Below are 21,280 nucleotides of genomic sequence, written 5' to 3'. Positions count from 1 at the left end.
GCCATGGAGTTTTAGACGCAAAATTTCAGACGAAGACGTTTGGTCCTCATTTTCTCCAGTATTTGCAACGTTTTCCCGCTTACTACATGAAAACATAGCTTTGAAATACTTACCTGTACAAATTGATTCAGTGTTGCTCTTAAATTTATAACCCTTCAGTGAGCTCAAATTTGCGCAATTAAGGCACAGAGACTGGCACTCTACAATAACCGTTCATTACACCTTGCAGGACAGCCAGCCAGAGGCAGCTTTAGTTTAGCTGCTTGTAACAACGAGCACCATGACTGCAGAACTATCCCACGCTGTGCTGGCTTTCGGTGTTGACCTCTACAAACAGTTCATCGTTAACGCTGGCAGAAATGCCAGGAATGTCGTTGCCTCGCCATTCAGCATCGCAACCACCTTGTCTATGACTTTAGCAGGTGCCAGGGGTCATACCGCGGAAGAAATTGCAAATGCCCTCCATACCGAAAATTCCAACGATGTCCACAGCCACTTCTGCAACTTCCTCGCACAGCTCTTGGGCTGCGCACCAGAAGTGACACTCGAAATTGCAAACCGTCTGTACTGCGAGAGGGCGTTTAGTGTGCTTGACGAGTACACTAACGTGCTGGAGAAGTTCTACGGTAGTGCCGTCATGCCCGCTAACTTCAAGTCGGAAGCCGAAGAGGCAAGGCTCGCCATCAATGCGTGGGTCGAGGAGGCCACGAAATCAAAGATCAAAGACCTCCTTCCAGGGGGCATTATTGACTCTGATACGGCTCTTGTCCTAGTCAATGCCGTTTACTTCAAAGGTGCATGGAAAGACCAGTTTGACACATTTTCCACGTCCCCAGGCAACTTTCACGTGTCCAAGGGCAAGGTCAAGACGGTGGACATGATGCACAACGTGGCACGGTATCGAGTGTGCACCAAGTGTGAGGGCCTCAAGGCAGGCGCCATCGAGCTTCCATACAAGGGTGGCAAGGCGTCCATGTTGATACTGCTTCCAGATGATGTGGAAGGGCTGGCAGACCTGGAGGCTTCACTGACTGCAACAAACCTGGCAGGCATCATGGCTGCACTGCAAGGCCCTGCGAAGTCTGTCAACCTCAGCCTGCCGCGGTTCAAGGTCGAGCAAGCCACAGACTTAAAGATGACCTTGCGCTGCATGGGAATCAAGGACCTTTTCTCCGATGGTGCTGATCTCTCTGGGATAAATGGAAAGAAAGAGTTGGCTGTTTCAGCGGCCATCCACAAGGCCTTTGTTGAGGTCAGTGAGGAAGGCACTGAAGCGGCGGCTGCGACCGTCATGGCCGCGAGCAATAGTTGTGCCAGGTTTGCTACCAACTTCACCGTGGATCACCCGTTCATGTTCCTGATTAGGTGGCATGACCCCAGTGTTATTCTGTTCATGGGATCTGTGCGTGACATTATTACTTAAGCGTATTAACAGCTACCTTAACAAATTTAGCTTGCTGAAACCTGGTTAATTTGGTTTTTGTTAAGGAAGTTCAACTAACTTGACTTTGCTAACGTTAACTGATTATATTAGACATTCACCTTATCTCGGTTACTTTATTGGCTTGATTTTCTTATTCTTAGGCCTTTACTAAAGCTTTTGATACAATCTACCATAACATTTTGTTTACCAAACTCTATTCTATTGGAATAACTGGTCCAGCACTAAATCTGTTAAAAAGCTGCCTATTTAATCAAGCACTAACAGCGTGTGCAGGTGGGGCTTTTTCTGAAAGCAATATTATTAACCATGGAGTGTCCCAAGGCTCTATTTTAGGTCCACTGTTATTTTGCACTTATGTGAATGATTTACCTGACTGCCTTAACTATACACTACCTATGCTACATTCAGAAGATACGACTGTTGCCCTCTCGGATAAATCATTACTTTCATTAATTTTGACACCAAATAATGACCTGTCTAAAATTGCTGAATGGTGTAACATTAATTTCGTAATTATAAACCCTAAAAATAGCAATTCATGATATTTAGGTCATCGCAGAAATCATTACCTTGCTCTCCGGCAATAACCCTCAATAACCCACGATTCGTCATTTTCATTTCTGTGTGCACCATAACCCCTGCCTTGGCCCTACGTGGTGGAAGGAACATAGTAATGAGGGTACAGGAAGGAAATATCGGAGGGGTCGGCCGCATCCTCCCGACCCAATTTCGTGTTCCCCTTGTCCTAGGCTACAGGATCATATTTTATTATAGGATGCGTGTGTTAGGCATGGTATTAGGCACCTGAAGTAAATCCACTGTTGAAGTCGAGTCAGAGTGGATATTAAACTACTTTTCCTAAAAGCAGACAGCCTTACACATTCACCGAGTGTAGTGGGGAATTTTGTTCTAGGTGAAAGCTGTAACAGGCCATCCTCGCAGAAAACAAACCGGGAAAACAAATTATGGTATATATAATTATATATGTGTGTATACATGACCGTTTGTGATACGAAATGTAGATGGTAGAGCATGAATAATAAAATCGTTCATCAACAAACAAGCCATGTCATTGCACACCTCTAAACACACAAACACTTTGTGTTTCAGTGATGCCGTAACCTGTGATAATCTTGTGATGACTGTTGTGTGAATCAGTATATATGTGTGCCTTGTAGCAGTTTGCTACCAAGATTAGTAAAGGGAAATACAGCATTCGAGTTGTTCAGCCACTATGCGAATCGTTTGGTGCGCTTATTTTACTATTTATGGTTCAGTCGGGGTGCATGATAGCATTGCAAAAGTTCTTTCAAGCAGTTAAGAATTTTACATTCAGAACTAACTCATCTTATTGCACAACATCCCATTCGCTTCCGGACCAGTGCAAGGCCTTATCCAGGTTAGCTTGAAAGATTTACTGCATGGCGAGATCACTCATCAGAGAGTTTAGGAAAGTAGAGTAAGTAAAGCTACTGTATCGAGCCCTGGGGCAACGCATATCCAACATATTTAAAACCCTTAGTTTGATTACAGAAACGAGCTCTTAGAATTATTACGCACTCCAAATACACACACCCGAGCAGACCTCAATTTCAGGCTCCCCACATTTGACCTATAAAATCAATTTACACGTTACGTGTAGCTCGTATAATTTATCATGTACAGAAGTTTAATTACCCTGTATCATACAGTGTCCATGTAACACCTAAAGGAGCACAAGGGCTTCCATAGCACGTAAGTTTAACTTACCTATGTGCCGAAATACTTACAGTGAAAGACTACTTGAATTTAGTGGCACTATCATACGGATGAAATTCCCAATAATGTCAAGTTAAGTAAGGATTTCATGCAATCATTCAAGCGTTATTTATCAGAACTGTAAAGATATTTTGCATGTCTGTCAAAATACAAATTACAATTTTCACTTATGGGAAATGTAGCTATACTAATAAATAAATAAATATTTAGTGTATATTTTTAATATTGCAGTTCAGTTGACAAGCCTGAGCCCGCGTTGTTTTCACGGGTTGTCTAAATATTTTTGATTTCTATGTGACATATGTTGATATGTAAATCCGCCTTGTCGTTCAACTTCTATGCCTATTTTGCTATGGACCCTCTACTAGCCTTGTGGTTATGGGTATGCTTCCATATTGTGCTTCCATATTGTATGATTCCGTATTGCACGCAAACAAACATATTTAAATAACCGAGGGGAAAAAAAAGATGTACGTGTATGAGTCAGCTTATCAGCCAGCATTACTGATGGCGCTCGTCCTCTTCTGATCCAAGCGTCGATCTTAGTGTGATTTATTCGCACTTAGTTTTCCAGTCAACATGGCTATGGCCTACAATTGAAAGAATGTTTCACATCCGCTGTCATGGCTGCGAGTTGCATTGCCTAACATTTCCAGGGCTAGATCTCATACACGTACAGAAATACTGAAGAAAGTGGACAGGAAGACAACTGTCGCAGTAGCTCAATGGTAGGTTATTGCACATGTAATGTGGAAGATGCGGATTTGTTCGCCACCTGTGGTGTGTTATCCTTTTTGTGCATTTCCCTTTTCCTTTTGTTTCTTGTTTCTACAGTTCAGTTAAAGAAAACAGTCAATTTCCTGTACACTTTCCCTAGCTTCGTTATCTGTGGGCTTCATGTGACTGTTACCAAGAAGGAGAATAAAACCTTTGGGAGTTGCCATTATAGGCATGGTTGCATAAAGCTCTGAAGATCGCGTGTTGAACATTCCTGATAAGAAGGCAATCGGGAGTCCAGGACAAATGAGGAACATCCTAAATGCTTTCCGATTCACCGAATCAACAGTGATTCTACAACGGTTCTAGACAGTGCAATTAAAAAAGCAGGAAGCCACTATAAAGGGCTCCAAGTTTTCAGGCAAAAAGCGCGAAAGCAGCAGATCACAAAAACATATTTACTTGCAAGTAATATTCTTGTTGAAGCACAAGATTAACAGAAAGAACCAGCAACGCATAGATTAGCAGCCTGTGAATAATTTTGTACCATCAAGCTGATATGCTCCACATGATATAGTATTAGGAGTATACATGCAACACAGTGGCGAAACTTTGTAAAATTAATTAATTGGTATAGGTTCGATGCGGCAGATAATCTTCATAATAAACATATCGGAGCATATCTGCTGTCAATAAGTTAATGAACCATACTGTCACGAGACAGTGAAGGGACTCCTACTGCCGGTCAGACAACAGCGACGAAGTGGCTAGAGGCACCCAAGAGGCTTGTGGCTGTTGTAACCTTGTAAATGATTGTAATTTGTAATAAAAAAAAATCAACTGGCATAAACAGCAACTACTAGAAGATAAATAGTTCATAGTAATGTCTAGAAAGAATTGATGCTAAATGATGGGGAAAAAATTAAACTCTGTAGTGTTTTGTGCCAAAACCGTGATCTGATTATGAGCCATGCCATAGTTGGGGACGCCGGGTTAATTTTGATCACCTGGCGTTCTTTAACGTGCACCTAAAAGGGTCTTTGCATTTCGCCCCCACTGAAATTTGGTCGCCGCGGTCGAGATTGAACCCTCAACTTTGAGCTCAGCAGTGTAACACCATAGCCATTGAGCTACCACGGCTGGTCAGAGAAAAAGTGTATAGCCATTGAGAACTATACGAAATCAATTTATCGAGGGTGTGCAAATAGTAATTTTTGAGAACGAATGAAGTAGGAATCGAATATCAGATATAGATGTCAATTAATAAACACCTTTTTTTTCACCCCTAATATATAATGTTCCTCTCATCCTAGTTTTTGCAACATTAGCAAGTTTCTGTCATTATACTGCACATAATGAAGCGTTTTTTTATTATAAGAGCAAGTGGAACATTGGAAACAAATGATCAGTCTCTTCACAGACTTGGAACTCTTTGGAGCGCACATGCAGTCTTCGGAGCCCAAGCATCAGTCTATGCCTTCAAGACTAAATCATAAACGCACTTGGTCTGTGGTGATGGCAGAGCAAGAAAAGCACTTTTTTGAAGCGAAAGCGTGAAATGGCCCTCTGAGCGAAAAAGACGGCGTCTGTCATCTGTAGCAGAAAAACGGCAGGTAGATTCCCATTGGCTGCGACGCCACGTTATGAGCGCGCCTCGACAGAGCAGAGCGGCCGAAAAGGAACACCTGCTGCCGTGCTAGCACGCCAGATGTTGCGTGAGGGGAGAGCGCATCGGCGTTACACCTCATCACCCTCGCTCTAGTTCTCAGAAGCCTGTGTTATCCACGCATTCCTTGTCCCCGCAAGCTTTCGCCTGTGTTCTAACTGCACCTTGGTATGGTTAAATCAAAACGCGCCAAGCGTTTCAACGCGATTGCTTTCCCACGAGGAGTTCATAAGTGGAAGGACCGCTCAGCGTCCTTCAATTGGACATTAATTCTTTCACATTCACAACTTATAAGAAGCACTTAGGTGTCCTCGGATTTTTCTCTAGTTAGAATGGCTGAAGCTGATGGTGCCACTATATTGGTATATATCAGAGTAATTTTACAATGAGGCCTATTCAGATTTACTAGGAAGAAAGTACAGAGGTAATGCACTTATAACTTGTATTACCAAGCAATACCCATTGCTGAATGCCATGTCTGAACAAAATTTGAACATGAACAATGTCAGTTAAGCTGGAAAATAAAGTCTGGCTTCCCAAGCAATGCAGCATGTTCTGTGACACAATTTCTCGTGTTTATGTCCACTACGACTGCATTTTTGCTTCAGTCTCATGGTTGTGAAGAGTTGACAATGTAAAGTATTCAAATCTAGGTAGGAAAATATTTAAATTTAAAAGTAGTGACTCTTACAAGAAACATCAAGAGATGGCGTCACCATCCCGTACGTACAGTGTTACACACGGGCCACGCGCCCCTTCTGAAACCTCCGCACCCTCCGTCTGTCGCGGCAACTCTCCTCCTCTATGAACTTGGAGCAGACAAAGTATCAAGTTGCGTCTGGCCCCTCCTGCTCCTCTCCTGCTAGTCGGCCACCCCGTCTAAACACTCTACTCACTGTACCTCCATGTAACCACACCCATTCCTGTGTACTCCATGCTTAATAAACCCAGTTAAGCCCCGTTAACAAAAGTCCTGTGTTCTGTTGTCCACTATACGCGACATAACGAAACAGTGACTGTTTGATTCAAGGACCCTATCAATGGGCAATATTGTCACAATGTACCTTAAGAGAAGCAGGGAAAGCTGCCATGCGGCACGAATAAGAGCACTTTTTATGAAGGCGCAAAATGCAACTTCGTGGCTTCATTGTTGTCTTCTTGGCCTGGCACATACAAGCAATGATATGGATGGAGCATTTGCCCACCTTTGAATAGAGCATCGTCCCAATGCTCTAAGCTACAAAGGCAGCGCAGAAGAGGCGCAAAATTAAGGCCAGTCGGAAAAGCACGGCTTCATACCAAGCACATGCACAACCTCAGGCAGATGCCACCGGCATTTGGAGCAGTAAAGACTGTTTGGAACTTCATAATTCATGTCACTGATGCAGCGCAGAACACTGTGGTGGTCCAAAGTATCTCCACAGGAGCTTCTCGGAGGGACCCCGCTGACAAATGGGAGTCCAGAACTATACCTACGCCTTGTTGCCAACATTGTATGTGACAGTTTACTAAACATTTTAATGGCATAAAAGCTAGACAGCACCCAGAGAACACTATACCCGCAAGCGCCTCTGTGTTCTCTGTGTGCTTTTTGCGTTGTTAGAATGCTTAGTAAGCTGCCACCAACTTGCCCAGTAACAAATACTTTGTACATGACAGGTTTGTGCCACACATTGCAGTGTCTGGCATCTTAGTTCTGTTGGCCTCTAATTACCAGACGTGCAAGTTGCCTGGCTTTCTCTGCTAATTGCGTAAACTCCTCAGCACCAGTCTCGTCATATCCCACACATGCAGCAGCACCATGACCAACATTGTTGTAAACTGACGGCCCTAAACGGAGCTGAAAGGGGCTACGTGTCTTGTCTTTTGGCGAACCATGTTGTAAGCTAAGCAAAGGTCAATTTGTTATTCAAGAGTTTCAAATCGTCGCACATCTTTACAAATTATACAATTCTGTATCATAATTTACACTTCACCACACACATCAGTAGTCCAGGTAGACCAGGTACAAATGTGCAGAGTGCACAAACAATCAAATGTGATCTCAGGATCCTATCGTACTCGCAGCTAGGACCTGCAGGCTCACTTCCATCATTTTCATAACGTTTATAAACACACACAAAAAAAGCGAGAATTTCTGGTGAACTATTCACTAGAAAAGTATGAAGCAGAGTGTAGATCTTTGATTAGTGATGCAGTTATAGAAAAAAAAAAACTTCACTTGGAGCTGCTAGAAATGTGACGCAATCTGAATAAAAGAAGTTCCCTAACAAAATAGTGAAGACCACGTAACACAGCTTGAAGAAATGAAAGGCTCTATTATGGACATTTGTTGATGAAATTGTGGAAATGATTACAGCAGATGCTACACTGAACAAATGTTCGGAAATGAGGAGGGGGATGTTGTTGGCTGCAGGCAGACCTAGCGTTGCGATTCTCGTTCGCAATTGCTCTGCCAGACCATCACCTTTTCAGTAAAGTAAGAAACGCAAAAGCTAAAGGCATGTTGTTCAGCGCGTCGTCGTTCAGAATTGCAACACAAGACGGCTGAGCAAAACGACACACACAGCGAGGTGGAACAGTACACTTATGAGCCATTCAGCACATGATGCTGTGCCGGCACACCCATACTCCCCGACACAAAACCTTGAAGTAAGCCAGCTTGACATTACCAATCACAAGCCAAGTAAAAATGAGCCATTTGTAAAAACATGTGTTAAATGGAACAAAATTCAACATCAGTCACTTCTAAAGCAGACAACCATAGTTTGCAATGGCTTGCGATGCCACTTCAAACCATGGCTTTACTGCCCGCTAGATATAGTCACACACGAACGCACTTCTTTCACAGTACTGCCACTAGATACTGGGTGCACGAGATACTTCAGAACATAGTGACTTCACAAATAGCAAGGATATCTCACACTAGAATCAATTACATATATTCATTCCAATTTGTTTACATTGCTTCTTTTACTGCTGTTTTCTATAACTGTTGAATAAAACTGTGTCCAGCCTCAATTATTGACTAAATTCAGCTCTGATAACGGCTGCAAAATCTGATAGTGCACATTGACTATCGGCAGTGGTTGCAGCCTTTAGCAAGTTTTTTTTTTTTTTTTTAGCATTGTGTGGATGTTTGTTAGTCTCTCTACGAGTGTGCCTCGCTTAACATAGCAGCATATCAAGTTAGTGTTGGGAACGAGGACGCCACACGGAGGATGACGTTGCACCAGAAGTTCACAGCCAGTCACTATTGGGTCACCCAGCCCCTGTACATGGAAGCAAGTAACTCACATTGCTTAATTAGGAGTGCAGTCTAACGACATTATGCACCGAAAGCTTGGCTATAATTGACTCTGCCACTTCAAGCTGCTCCACAATGGCCATCTTTAGCCTTTTCAGCGTTCTTGCTCATCATGGCCGCCACCTGCTTGAGAAACTCAATCGCCCGAATGATGTCTGAACACTGGCAGAGCTTATTTATCTTTGTCACAGATGACAAATGGCTGCAAAATGTTATCTCACCCCAAAAGGAAAGGATTTAGTGACATTTTAAAAGATGGCGATCCCAAGTCGCCGTGGTTGGCGTATAAGACAATAGGACAGCGTATGCCTTCATCTTCTGTGTCAGACTGGAAGCTGATACTCTGGAATAAATGTGCTAGGTAGGTGGCAGAGGGATCAGTGAAAAAGAAATTAGGCGCTTAAATATATTGATTGAGCGAGACTGTCAATGTCTATGGCAAATTCAAAGCTGTGTATTCAAATACTTCACGCACCCTGCGTATGTAAAACTTGATCCATTTTTAATGCTGCTGTTTGTTTGTTTGTTCCAACAGCCTGCAAAAGGGCCATTACAGGAATGGTAACACAGAGCCTAAAACATGAGATATTTCACTTTCATGTGAAGTATAATTTATCACGCCCTTAGCACAAACAAGACAGTAAAAAGCTCACAGTGCAGACAAAATTGTTCACACTCGTATTAAAGACAAGGTAGTGCCATACTGGCCATTTCCAACACAAATAAGAACAAAAAGTTGAAATTTCAGGGAGCTGCAGCATCAGAATAAATAAGGGAAACAAGCTGCGTAAATGCATTCATAGAAGGTGTTCATTCAACAAGCACAAAAGTGCAATGCTAGTTTCTGATGTCATTTTTACTTGAACAGCAGTGCAACCCTGCAATGGACAGTTGCAGCTGTTAAAAGATATGCATTGTGGCCTTTTTAGAATATGCCACCTGTTGTTGTTCTTTTTTCTTCAAGCAGATGAAAAATTGGCTGTGGGAAATGGCACAGTTCAGCTTATTCAGGTGGCTTATTGGAAGAGGCAGACATCACTTGTGCAACTTACAGATCACAATTTTTTGTTTGATGGTTAACAAGTTTCACTAACATAAATCAATAAATCAATTTTTGTACACGCATAATCCCAGAACCCTTTCAAAAGCTGTAACAGCTAGGGGTTCATTTGTTAGCATATAGGACTGTCAAGGAGGCAAAAGACAAATAAAAATACATATATTCCAATAATTTTTTGTTGAGCATGACATAAAAGCATGGCATTTTCATTGCTGACTTTAGGACACATGTTATAACTGCAGGAATGAAGCTGGCTAATATTGGAGTCGTATGCAATTAGTGGAAATCCAGAAAACGGCACCAGTTCAGTGATATCTGGTTCGAAAATCTGCCCCCCCCCCTCCCCCCCCAAAAAAAATGATGCATGGCATTCCAGTTTTCTTCCTACACAGCTTGAAGGAGGCATTTGGAAAACTATTATGTGGAACGCAAAGGTACCTTTGGGGTTGAAAATCGCGATGCCGGCGGTGTTAAGAGGACGTGACTGTCATTACCCATTTTCGTTTCTGCAATTACAACTGCCCTGCAGCACATAATTAAGTTCATTACTAGAGCATTGTTAATTACCCAATTAACATTTATATTTCTTATGCAGGTAATGTTTGCGTCTTCCAGTATGCTACTTGAAGATGCACTATATAGTTGTCACAGGAAATTGTGAAAAAAAAACAATTTCGTGGAAGAATCAAGGCCTGTTCGAAAGTGTTTAGATAAACTTTTAAAAAAGGGGCACTTTATTTCTCAGCTGTGCATACAGCATGTCTGCATGGTAAAGTACATTAATTATTGTCTTGTAATTGGAGGCAAGAGAGAGGGAAATAACAAAGTGGGGCTGAGCCAGTACGGTACATGCTGGCCGTAAGAAAAATCAATCCTCGTAAACAGTGTTGGAAAGCAGACGATGTCAGGACTTCTAATGGCAGGTGTGAAGATGTCAAATGGAAGAATGCCCAGAACGTGTTTATTGATGATGTGAGAATGCCTGTAAGAGGGGCACTGCCTGAGCAGGCTAGCTTGTGCCAGAAACTTGAAATGGTGCCGCATCTGGAAGCAAAAGAATATAAAAAAAGGGATAAGAAAGAAGGCAGACAGAAACATAAGTTGAGGGAAGTTGAAGCGAAGTCTTAAGGGAAGATTAAGACCGAAAAATAGTTAGGAAAGTTTTAAAAAACAAAGAACAAAATGTGAACTTGGGAGATTCAAAAATAATAAGGCAGAAGGTATGTGAAACAAAGGAGTTCGGGGTGGCTGCTGAAATAGGTGAATGACTATGTACAATGTACACTAGCTTTGTGCACATATGCCTATTAGGTGGAGAACAGGAGCGGAGTCTGTCACATTATGGTAATTGCAAGTGGTTATAGTAAAGTTTAGTATAGGTTATAGTACAGTATAGTATATAGTTTGCAGATGACATTATCCTATTCAGCAACAATGGGGACGAATTACAGCAAATGATTGAGGACCTTAACCGCGAAAGTGCAAGAGTGGGGTTGAAGATTAATATGCAGAAGACAAAGATAATGTTCAATAGCCTGACAAGGGAAGAAGAATTCAGGATCGCCGGTCAGCCTCTAGAGTCTGTAAAGGAGTACGTTTATCTAGGTCAATTACTCACAGGGGACCCTGATCATGAGAAAGAAATTCATAGAAGAATAAAATTGGGCTGGAGTGCATACGGCAGGCATTGCCAAATCCTGACTGGGAGCTTACCACTGTCATTGAGAAGAAAAGTATACAATCATTGCATTCTACCGGTGCTAACATATGGGGTAGAAACTTGGAGGTTAACAAAGAAGCTCGAGAACAAGTGAAGGACTGCACAAAGAGCGATGGAACGAAAAACATTTGGCCTAACGTTAAGAGACAGGAAAAGAGTGGTGTGGTTCAGAGAGCAAACGGGGATAGCCGATATTCTAGTTGACATTAAGAGAAAAAAATAAGAAGGGAAGTGCAGTCGAGGATGGCAGAAAACTAGGTGGAGTGATGAAGTTAGGAAATTCGCAGGCACAAGTTGGAATCAGCTTGCGCAAGACAGGGGTAATTGGAGATCGCAGGGAGAGGCCTTCGTACTGCAGTAGACATAAATATAGGCTAATGATGACGATAGTAAACAGAGCAAGATGTAAAAGAAAAGTAGGATGGCGCAAAATTGAACAGGAATAAAACGTTTGCATGTTTAACAAAAGAGAAAAATACAAATAGGTACGCATAATGCAAGCCGTGTGAACAAGTGCGATTAGAGAAGAATGTGAAAAAGAGTCGGGGTGTTTGTTTTGTAATGTATATGTTGGAGAGATCATTTGGATTAGAAGGAAATGAAAAAGAAAGAAAATGGGGAAGGACTGTCAATTTTAGAGGTCAGGACAAAGTACATGCCCTAGAACATCCGTCCAGAGCACTCCGTTGCTAAAGGAGAGAGACGTCCGTGGCAGGTGAATTGATTAGCATGACCTCAGTGACGTGTCTATTGGCCTCTTTTGCATATCATTAGTGTCTGTCAATACCAGTGAGGAAATAACAGACACTTGCGCCAAGAGATGTTGATGGTTTGTGAGCGTGCGTTTGTCTGCAACAGGTAAGCAGGATGGAATCGGAGTGAACTGCCCCCAGGTTGTGCTCAGGCAGAAAATAAGATTTCTGATCCTGGCCCCTAAGCAAGACGTTCCTTTGGGGCAAAGCAACCTGCAGTCAATCTGTCGTGGTCGAGTGACGAGCATGCGACGAGATTGATGGGTTAACTGAGAATTGTTTAATAGGTTGCGTAAGCAACATTCGCATGCATGGCTACATGCTGACTCCTCTCGCGCAATCTGGGCGCAGTCCCGCAGAGGCGTCATTCCACATCTCGCATAATGGTGTACGTAGCCCCATCTCGTTGCGGTCGCGCACACGACACAATCAACATGGTGTCCCCTGACACCCAGCACTGACTGTCATCAGCGTCACATATCCTGGCCTCTCTCCTATATATGACCTTTCGCCTGCAGGCTCCATCTAGGCTGCAATCTGCCTAACAATGTCAGTGACTAGAAATGAGTTGGCATTGTAAGCTACACTTCCTCTAATTTGTGTCATACATTTTCCTCGGCTACTGTAATTCATTCCTGTGCCTCCAATGCCTCATCCCTGTGACCTGCATTTCTGGGTACATTTGTGCATGTTTATAAGTTACTGCTTTGCTCTTTTCCCTCCACTAACCCTCCACTTTTCCCTCCACTTTGTGCAGTGGTTCCTAACTTCATGCATTCATTGAAGAGCTTGCTAACTATAACCACCCCTAGCAAAAGATTACAATAGAAAATCTATAATAGCCTAAAAGCTTATACACAATTAACTGTAATAATTAGGAGAATTCAAAACACTTTGTTTGGATACACACAGGTGAAAAGAAGGACAAGGAGAAATCGAGGGTCAGAAACATGGTTTCTTTTACATAAGGCAATGGCACGAAACAGAAAATAGAGAAATAAGACTCGGTCACACTGACAACAGAAGACCAAGCAAAACACCACTGAGCTCTATGCCTCGCTAACATCGTTCTCGTGCACCTGGAGCCCTTCCCACGCGCTTCATGCTCTAGCAATTAAGGAATGAAGTGTCAATAACTGTCTCACATTTCGTCAACAGCGGTGCGGAGACGTGTCGGGACTGAGGAGACAGTCAAGTTGCAGGGCAAGCTGAGCCATCGGTAGCACACGTCACCAGTCGTCGTTAATGCACGTCGCCAGTTATACGCTGCAGTAGCATGGCTCACATGCAGTGGCATTGCCATCTCGCAGTTGCCACGGCCTGGCAACGCTGTTTGTTTTTGCCAACATTTATGCGATGAGCATCGTTTACACACCCATAGTGAACAACGTAACCCATCGTGGCCCACCGTTCGCAGATATATTCTGCGCATGCGCGAGAGATGCATTTTCCAACTACAATATTCTCGCCCACAGCCGAGCAGAACAATGTATTCGTACCACTGACCAGCTTCTCCTTTACCACTCCAAACCCCATTGATCGATCTTCTAGGTTTCAGTGACAGCAAAAAGCCTTTGAATGGCAACAATACATCTCCCGGCGGTTAGGGGTGGGGTCGGGAACAATGAGAACCATAAGTTTTTCCCAGAAATTATAAATCCTTTGAGATCACGCTCCTCATTCCCTTGAGAGACTGCGCACTTAGATGGAGGAATAGAGACTGCAGAGAAGAGCTAAAATCCCTGTTGGGATTGGCAGTATGTAATAAATAAAATAAATGAAATGCCAAACAGCCGGGCAAGACAGCAAACTTGGATTTTTTGCCAATGGTCTATAAAAATCCAGTGTCTATATCTGCTTTTTGTGAACGAAAAAAGGACTGGCGTTTGCTTTAATCATTACTTGACACATAAAATGTGAGGAGAAAGAATGTCGCTGGAAAGAAAGGCAAAGAGCGAAAAGAGACCTGTTGTAGAGACCGAGCGGAGATAAGCGTTGTTTTCCAACTGAAGTGAGCGTTTTGGCCCCGGGTACGTACGGAAGTGGGCGCGTACTATTTTGCCAGTCGCCTGTTATGCAATCGCGCTTCCTGCATTGTGACCACACTATATTCTTCTACATTTAAAATACAGGACCTTTGCACCAAGCAAGTCTCACTCACCTTCGGTGACCTGCTGTTCCGACTTGTTTGAATAGATGTTTCGGGGGAACTTACGGTTGTGGTATTGTAGTTATCATCACGCAACACATATGGTTATTTGATCGCACTCGGGAATCAATGAGGCAGACAGTCCGAAACAGGGCTGCTTTCTGTGTTAAACGCTTTTGTCAAAATTACGGCTTCCGTAGTTCGCAGTAAAATAAGGGCTAGCAGCTCCGAGATATTTGAAAGTGTTCTGTCTCCCCACATCCGGCTGTTCTCAAGACTGCAGAGACGTTTTTGTTAGCATGGGCTCTCAGCAGCAAGCAGCACGTGTTACGACGGGGTTGGTAAACGTTCAGCTATAGGCGGCTAGTCACGGCCGTCTGGTGTCGAGGCGCTCTTTCTTTGTCCGCAATTTTTCGCCACCATTGTTATAAACATTGGATTCAGGGGAAGGGGGGTTCTACAGCTGATTCTATTTCTTCGTCGCCTCTAGCTGTGTCCACGCCTAAAATATGCTTATAGTTCAGGCTGCGCATTTCTTATCCACGGAAGATCTCATCAGTGGTGCACTTTGTGTGCGCAACCGGTGACAGGTACAAAGCAAGGGCTCGTCGTTCTCCCGATAACGACAAACGGCATCATTCTTTCAACGAAGAAAAATGTGCGTTCGCTTCAGAGAGCCTTTTGCAAGATGTCGATTTTCTCTTCAATTTAGTATTTTTTTTTCTTTCTCTCTCTCTCTCCACTCCCGTAACCACCATGTACCTGTCAGGGCCAAACGTGCCCAGAGGAAGCGGCGACGCGGATGTACTTGTGTGTTCGCTTCGAAAATGACTCGACACCGGCCATGCACAAAGCTGCAGTGAGGGCCCCGAAAATTTCTCGAAATCTTACTACATTGGTGTCATCCTCACAAATCGTTTAAAGTGGATACGACATTTAAAGTCACCGGCTATACAACTTGTAAATTGCAACATATGTGCCGTAAAGTAATTTATTTAAAAGTCAATTAAAAATGGTTAATTAGTCAAATATTTACTTAGATTTCTCGCGCAATTGTAATGTCCGCCTGAGAGTAATTGAGCTCAAGAAGTAGAATTGTGCTACATACTGGACATTCCTTGTACGTCCTATGGACGTCCGTGCTGTATATCCTGATGGATGGACATTCGGACTTGTGGCGGACGTCCCACGGATATCCGTGGTTACTTGGGTACAATTGAGTTTTAATAAAAATTCTGGTAATAATTAAAAAAAAATAGCACGCCATATATTGGGTATATACGAGAGCTCACATGCCGACATGGCACTATTAACACGCATTTCTAGCGCAGCGTGCAGGCTCAGCGTTGGCAGAGTTCAAGGCGCCGAAAGAAGCCGCTGTACAGAAACAGCAGACCTGCAACTGACCTTACTACGAGGTTGCCTATAGAGGGCACAGGGTCGAATTCTGGCCACGGCGGCCGCATTCCAATGGGGCCAAAATACAAAAACGCCCGGGTGCTCTCCATTGGGTGCACGTTAGAGAGCCCCAGCTATAAGTGGTCAAAATTAATCCGAAGTTCCCCACTGAAGCGTACCTCATAATTATATCGTGGTTCTGGCACCCAAGATATTCATATTCGCGAGTTCGCATAAAGTTTTGTCATCTTCAGCCCGCGAGATTTAGCAGATTCGTGACATGCGTTAATTACGAACGCCGATGCGAATCAACGTAGGCCAACCACAATTAGCGGGTCAAATGGGTGGCGCCTTTTTCCATGGTGGCGCCAAAGAAAGTTACGCGCAATAGCGGCGTGCTCCCGAGAATGCAACCACGAGCAAGCTCCGACGAAGATAGCAATATTTTAGAAGTGCCGAACAGCAATCAGTCGATTCGAAGCGCGAGTGACTGTAGCTCGGCCGAATGCGCAGTACATGCAGTGACCTCACCGTCACCAAAAGTAAATGAAAAGAATAGAGCAGGTGGTGGTCACACGCAACCAGTATACAACACGAGGTGAAATGCGAGCTTGCGAATTAGCGCGAGAACGAAGGGGAGTCACATTCGAGGGGCGGGAATATTTTTGAACGGTGCTACCGCGCCACCCAGGTATTGAAGAATGATAAACACGCCAAACAAATTATTTCTGCTACGCGAGTTTGCGTGATCGCGAATGATGCGCGAATGGCGGGCCAGTGGAAGCGCAAGCAAAAAATTAACGCAGTTCTATGTCGCCAAACGAGCGACACTGGTTGAAGCCTTTAAGTTTCGGCATTGCGTACAGCACGTACCCTCTGAGATAAGCCTGTCACGAGCAATTAACTCTCCCTACTATCACTGTATGTACATATACAGAGACATTAATTCTCCCTAATGCATTCCACGGATCATGGATGACTAGAATATAATTACGAGTTCGTCTGTGTAGCACCGTATCTCACACGCGTGTCAGGATCACGGAGAAAAACAAGAAAACGCGAGAGATAGCCATTCACAAGTGGAAAAAGCATTCATTTATCTGTGAAAGTACATGCCTCGACGTTTAACTTGACACCACGGCACAACTAACCCACTCAGCACCGGTTCCAAATATACTAGCACAGAGTGATCACCTTAATGTTATCTTTCCAGAACCACCTCGGGTAGTCTTCAGACGGTCTAGTAATCTGCATGACATCTTAACGTCATCTAAAACGAGGATTCTTGAGACTGCGCGGGTTGCCGACCTTACAAGAAAACACGGTGCAAGGTTTGTGCAGACATGAACATGATGACATCATGCATTGCCAAAAGCACTGCCTCCGATTTCCACATGAAAATGCATTTCAGTTTAAAAGTGAAGCCGACTTTAAGGGGATCGGTGTAAGCTTGGACTTTGTAAGCTGGCTTTCCCACGTTCAGTATTGCAGTAAATGAAGCCTACTTGCCGTATGCGAACGATGCGTTGCGAACAGGTCCCGATTACGTTATCGCGTTCTACTCTTAAAGGCGAAGCTTAAGCGTCCTCCAATTTTTTTTTTTTTTCAAAACGTGCGAAAGCTTTTGCGTAGGGAATAACTGCACACCTTTTTGGCCTGCGATACATTATAGTTCTCTCCTGTCAGTTATTCTTTCGTCTTTGTGATAGGTAAACTTTATTGATTCACGGGAGAACCACGTGAACAGGGGGGAGGAAGCAGGACGACGATGGGCCCTCGCGCCTCTCTAGATGGCCTGGCACTTTTGTGCTTCGGCGACCCCTCTGGCCCAGCCCACTGTCCGAACTTGTAGCTCCGGTTGCGAGCTGCACAGAGCAGCCTCCCATCGCTCCTGGTGTTCTGATCCTTGCCACGGGGGCTTGGGCTTGTTTGGGCAATGTGGTAAAGATGTGGTAAAAGTCGGCTCTGGTGATAGGACACAAAGTGGCAGTGAGGCGAGGTTTCACCGCGGGTTACAAGGGAGAGAAGCAAAGGGGTCGTGACTGTGGCCATTTGGAGTCTGCGCCATAATTAAAGCCTGGTCACTTCTGGGAAGAGATTCATGCAACATTAGGCGGGAATTTCTTTAAAGCAGGGTGAGGTCGTGGTAGCTGGTCTTTTGGTTGGTCTCTTGGTAGCTGGTCTAAAGTTGGTCTTTATTCTATGCTGCGACGCCATCTTGAATCACAGCGAGCGGTTGCAATTGCTTGGTGCCGGTGCTTAGTTCGAGACACAGTGCGCGCGGATGCTTCACTGACGCTTCTACTTGCTGGACAGTGTTCAGCCGCATGAATGACAAGCTTGTCAAGTGCATCGAGTCGACATGACGGGCTGTTGTATTCCCAAGTGCACCGGATCGACGCGTAAACGGCTTCGTTGTTTACGCTTCCCCCGGGACCCAGAGCGAAGGAAGAGATGGGAAGCCCAAGTAAAGCGGTATCACTGGAAGGCAACGGATAGCTCCTACATTTGCGAGGTAAGTGTCAAGAAAGTTTAGACTATCGCACCGTGTTTTTCATTTAAAGAAGAAAGTATTCTCTGATCCTCGCTCACGTACCTACGTTCGCTCACGAACTAAGCACTGCACCGATGCTGTCTGAGTAGCCTATGGTTTGCGAGCGCGCGTCGCATAGGCTTTTGCCGTTTTGATCGGCGCAGTCTATGCGAGTAATACCCTTATTTTAAGGACTGACGAAGATGCTTCGCCGCGAAATAGTCTTACATTAGCTACAAATCGTAATGTAAACCACCTATTTTACTTTATCACGGGAAGCACACATCGTGTGTGTCTCTTGTTTCTTTTTTTTTTTTTCAGTTTCTTTTTTCGCTACTGGTTATTTGGGACTAAAGAACGCAGTGCTTCTTCTGGGGAGAGCGGCTGTTGTGTACGTGGCAAGCGAAGCATTGTGATTTTCTCTGATTTCTCTGCAGATATCTTGCGGATCTCAGGTTGTTACGTTATATAGCTGATTTTTTAGACGAATGTATTTGTAGCGTGGTGCTCGTAAGCCGATGGTCATTCGTGCTCATTCCCGATTGTAGTGGGTACTGTGACGGTCTTTAAATGTCTGTGCACGGTATGCCCAGGTGTAGTAGAGTTAAGGGGCATCATGGGACCAAAATGTTTCGGCGCTTTCTGGCATGGTGTCTGTTGTAGCCTGTGCATTTCTTCGAAACGTGTGAAGCAAGGTAATACAGCATTACTTCTGCGAAAATTTATTTTTAAGCACTGTAATGGGTTCTCCGTATTTACAAGACAACTTTTCATATCAATAATCACTTTTGTTGTTTTACTTGTACTTATAAACACTTTGAAGAGGACCAGTACGAGGGAAATCGACAGGATGGGCGCCGTCTGTTAAAGTCAACAGCCTTACATCATCATGGACTATATTTTCGAAGTGAAAAACATTGCTAATCTGTATTTGACTGTCTTAGTTTCATTTACGGTTTTTGTACGCGATATGTATGCAGTGTTGTTTGTTGTTTCAATGTAGTTATCAGTGTTCTAATGGTTATTTATAAAATGTTCTGTACTCGCCATCGATGTGTTTGGCTGATGCCACGTATTCGATGGTAGCTGATGTATTCTGGCTGGATATCTTGATTAATATTACCCGCGGTTGCGTTTTCTTGTTTGTATTCTTGTTTTCGATTTATATTGTGTGTAATAAGGTTGATGTACTCACTTGAAATCCCCCCCATGTAATGAATAAATTAAAAAAAAAAAACTCTCACTATCTCGCATTGTGTGTGTCGAGCCTACCTTGCGAATTTTTTTTTTATCTCGTCTTTCAACACAAATTCAGGCGCCACACAGTACATATAATTTTTCATGTACATATCTCTTTCATGATTGACTGTACTAGACATTACTAAGTAAATGTACTTTGTGCATCGTTTGGTTTCTTGTGTGTAGCTACGCAAGATTGACACAGACAAGTTACATGTTTCTCTACAGCACTAACTAAACCTTATTTTCACATCGCAGTTATTTTTACACCGCTTAATCCTGTCAACACACAGTTTTGTGGGCAAAAAAAGCAAAATTGCGCATAGATATCGTCAAATAATTGCAACGAACGCGAAGAGCACGCGCAACGCAAGGGAAACTAATCGCCGTGCGCGAGTGGCTGGCTACGGTAAAGGAGGCGTGACGTGTAAACCAAAATACAACAGCGAAAAAGAAAAACTGCCACACACAGGGGGTCGCAAGCATCGAAGCGCAAAAAAAGTGCGTATTTCAAACATACACACGGCATATTAAATGTGATTGAATTAGGCAACTTGGGGAATGTTCCCGGCGCCATACATTTACGTCTTCGACCTTCGACGAGGTAACGGCTATTGGTTATAAAGATGTGCAGATGCGATATCGATAAAAAAATCCTCATCAAGGCAAAGCACTTGGAAGCGCGCCGCGAGTAACACTTTATGAACGCAAGCGTAGCCGAGTCTGAGCTCGTGTGATTCAATATGGCGGCGCCAGCGGGGTTGTCTCCACCCTGAACGGCGGCGCTGGCATAGAGGCATCCTACCGTTATACTATAGTGCCTGGAATATATGCCGACCGCCGGGCGTTTCCAATGGGAGACGCTGGCACCGCCGGTGATGCCTTCCACCGGAGGCCCCCAGACGGCGACACTGTTTGGGACCGTGCTAACCGAGCGGCGCATCACGCGTCACTTGGGTGCACTTCGGATGCGCGTTCGTAAGCGCAGTCGGTTGCGGCGCGTTGTAGCTTTCGAGCAAGTAGCATGTGGTGCCTCCGCATGTCATTGCTGGGTTTCTTTCTGTGCGCGTGGTTCGCACTTGTGTCTGTTCACGGACGGAACCGAGATGTCGTCGCAGAAAACGAGGCGTAAGCACAGCACCTGTTTTGTCCCATATTGTACAACTGGATACCGCTCAAACAACAAGCAAGTCTCATTATTCAGCGCGCCTGTTGACTGGCCAGAACGTTTTGCCGAGTGGGAGAAGAATATAAGAGGGCAGATCGAAGGCTAACTCTGGCGGCTGTCGCTTGTGAGAAGCACTTTAATAATTGCTACATTGAGCGCTCCTTCAAAATTAGTCGACGGCGTGTCGCCCATGAAAATGTGCCCTGTTTAATTACCGTCATTTATGGTAATTAATTTAATTTATGGTAATTGGATACAACTTGGTGCGAATTTAGCATTTGTGGACATGTCTCGCATATAATAGTTTACTGTGGAAAAAAGTTACACTTCTTCGGAAACCACGTATTTATTTATTGGTATTTTTCGCAG

General features: G+C 44.0%; 2 protein-coding genes across 2 annotated transcripts in view; one reads left to right on the top strand and one right to left on the bottom strand.

Annotated features, from left to right (window-relative positions):
- The window catches only part of LOC119458113 (leukocyte elastase inhibitor), a 54,554-nt gene extending 50,487 nt beyond the window's left edge, over positions 1 to 4,067 (top strand). Inside the window, exon 2 of the mRNA XM_049671502.1 lies at positions 260 to 4,067. Within this exon, the coding sequence (XP_049527459.1) occupies positions 260 to 1,423 (1,164 nt within the window). The 3' untranslated portion in view covers positions 1,424 to 4,067. The remainder of the gene's footprint in view (positions 1 to 259) is intronic.
- The window catches only part of LOC119458115 (leukocyte elastase inhibitor A), a 210,968-nt gene that overhangs the window by 140,711 nt on the left and 48,977 nt on the right, over positions 1 to 21,280 (bottom strand). The gene's annotated exons all lie outside the window — the stretch shown is intronic.

This window comes from Dermacentor silvarum, chromosome 7, assembly GCF_013339745.2.
Source record: "Dermacentor silvarum isolate Dsil-2018 chromosome 7, BIME_Dsil_1.4, whole genome shotgun sequence".
Lineage (NCBI taxonomy): Eukaryota > Metazoa > Arthropoda > Arachnida > Ixodida > Ixodidae > Dermacentor > Dermacentor silvarum.
Note: the sequence above shows the minus strand (reverse complement) of the source record. Positions and strands in the feature narration are given on the sequence as shown.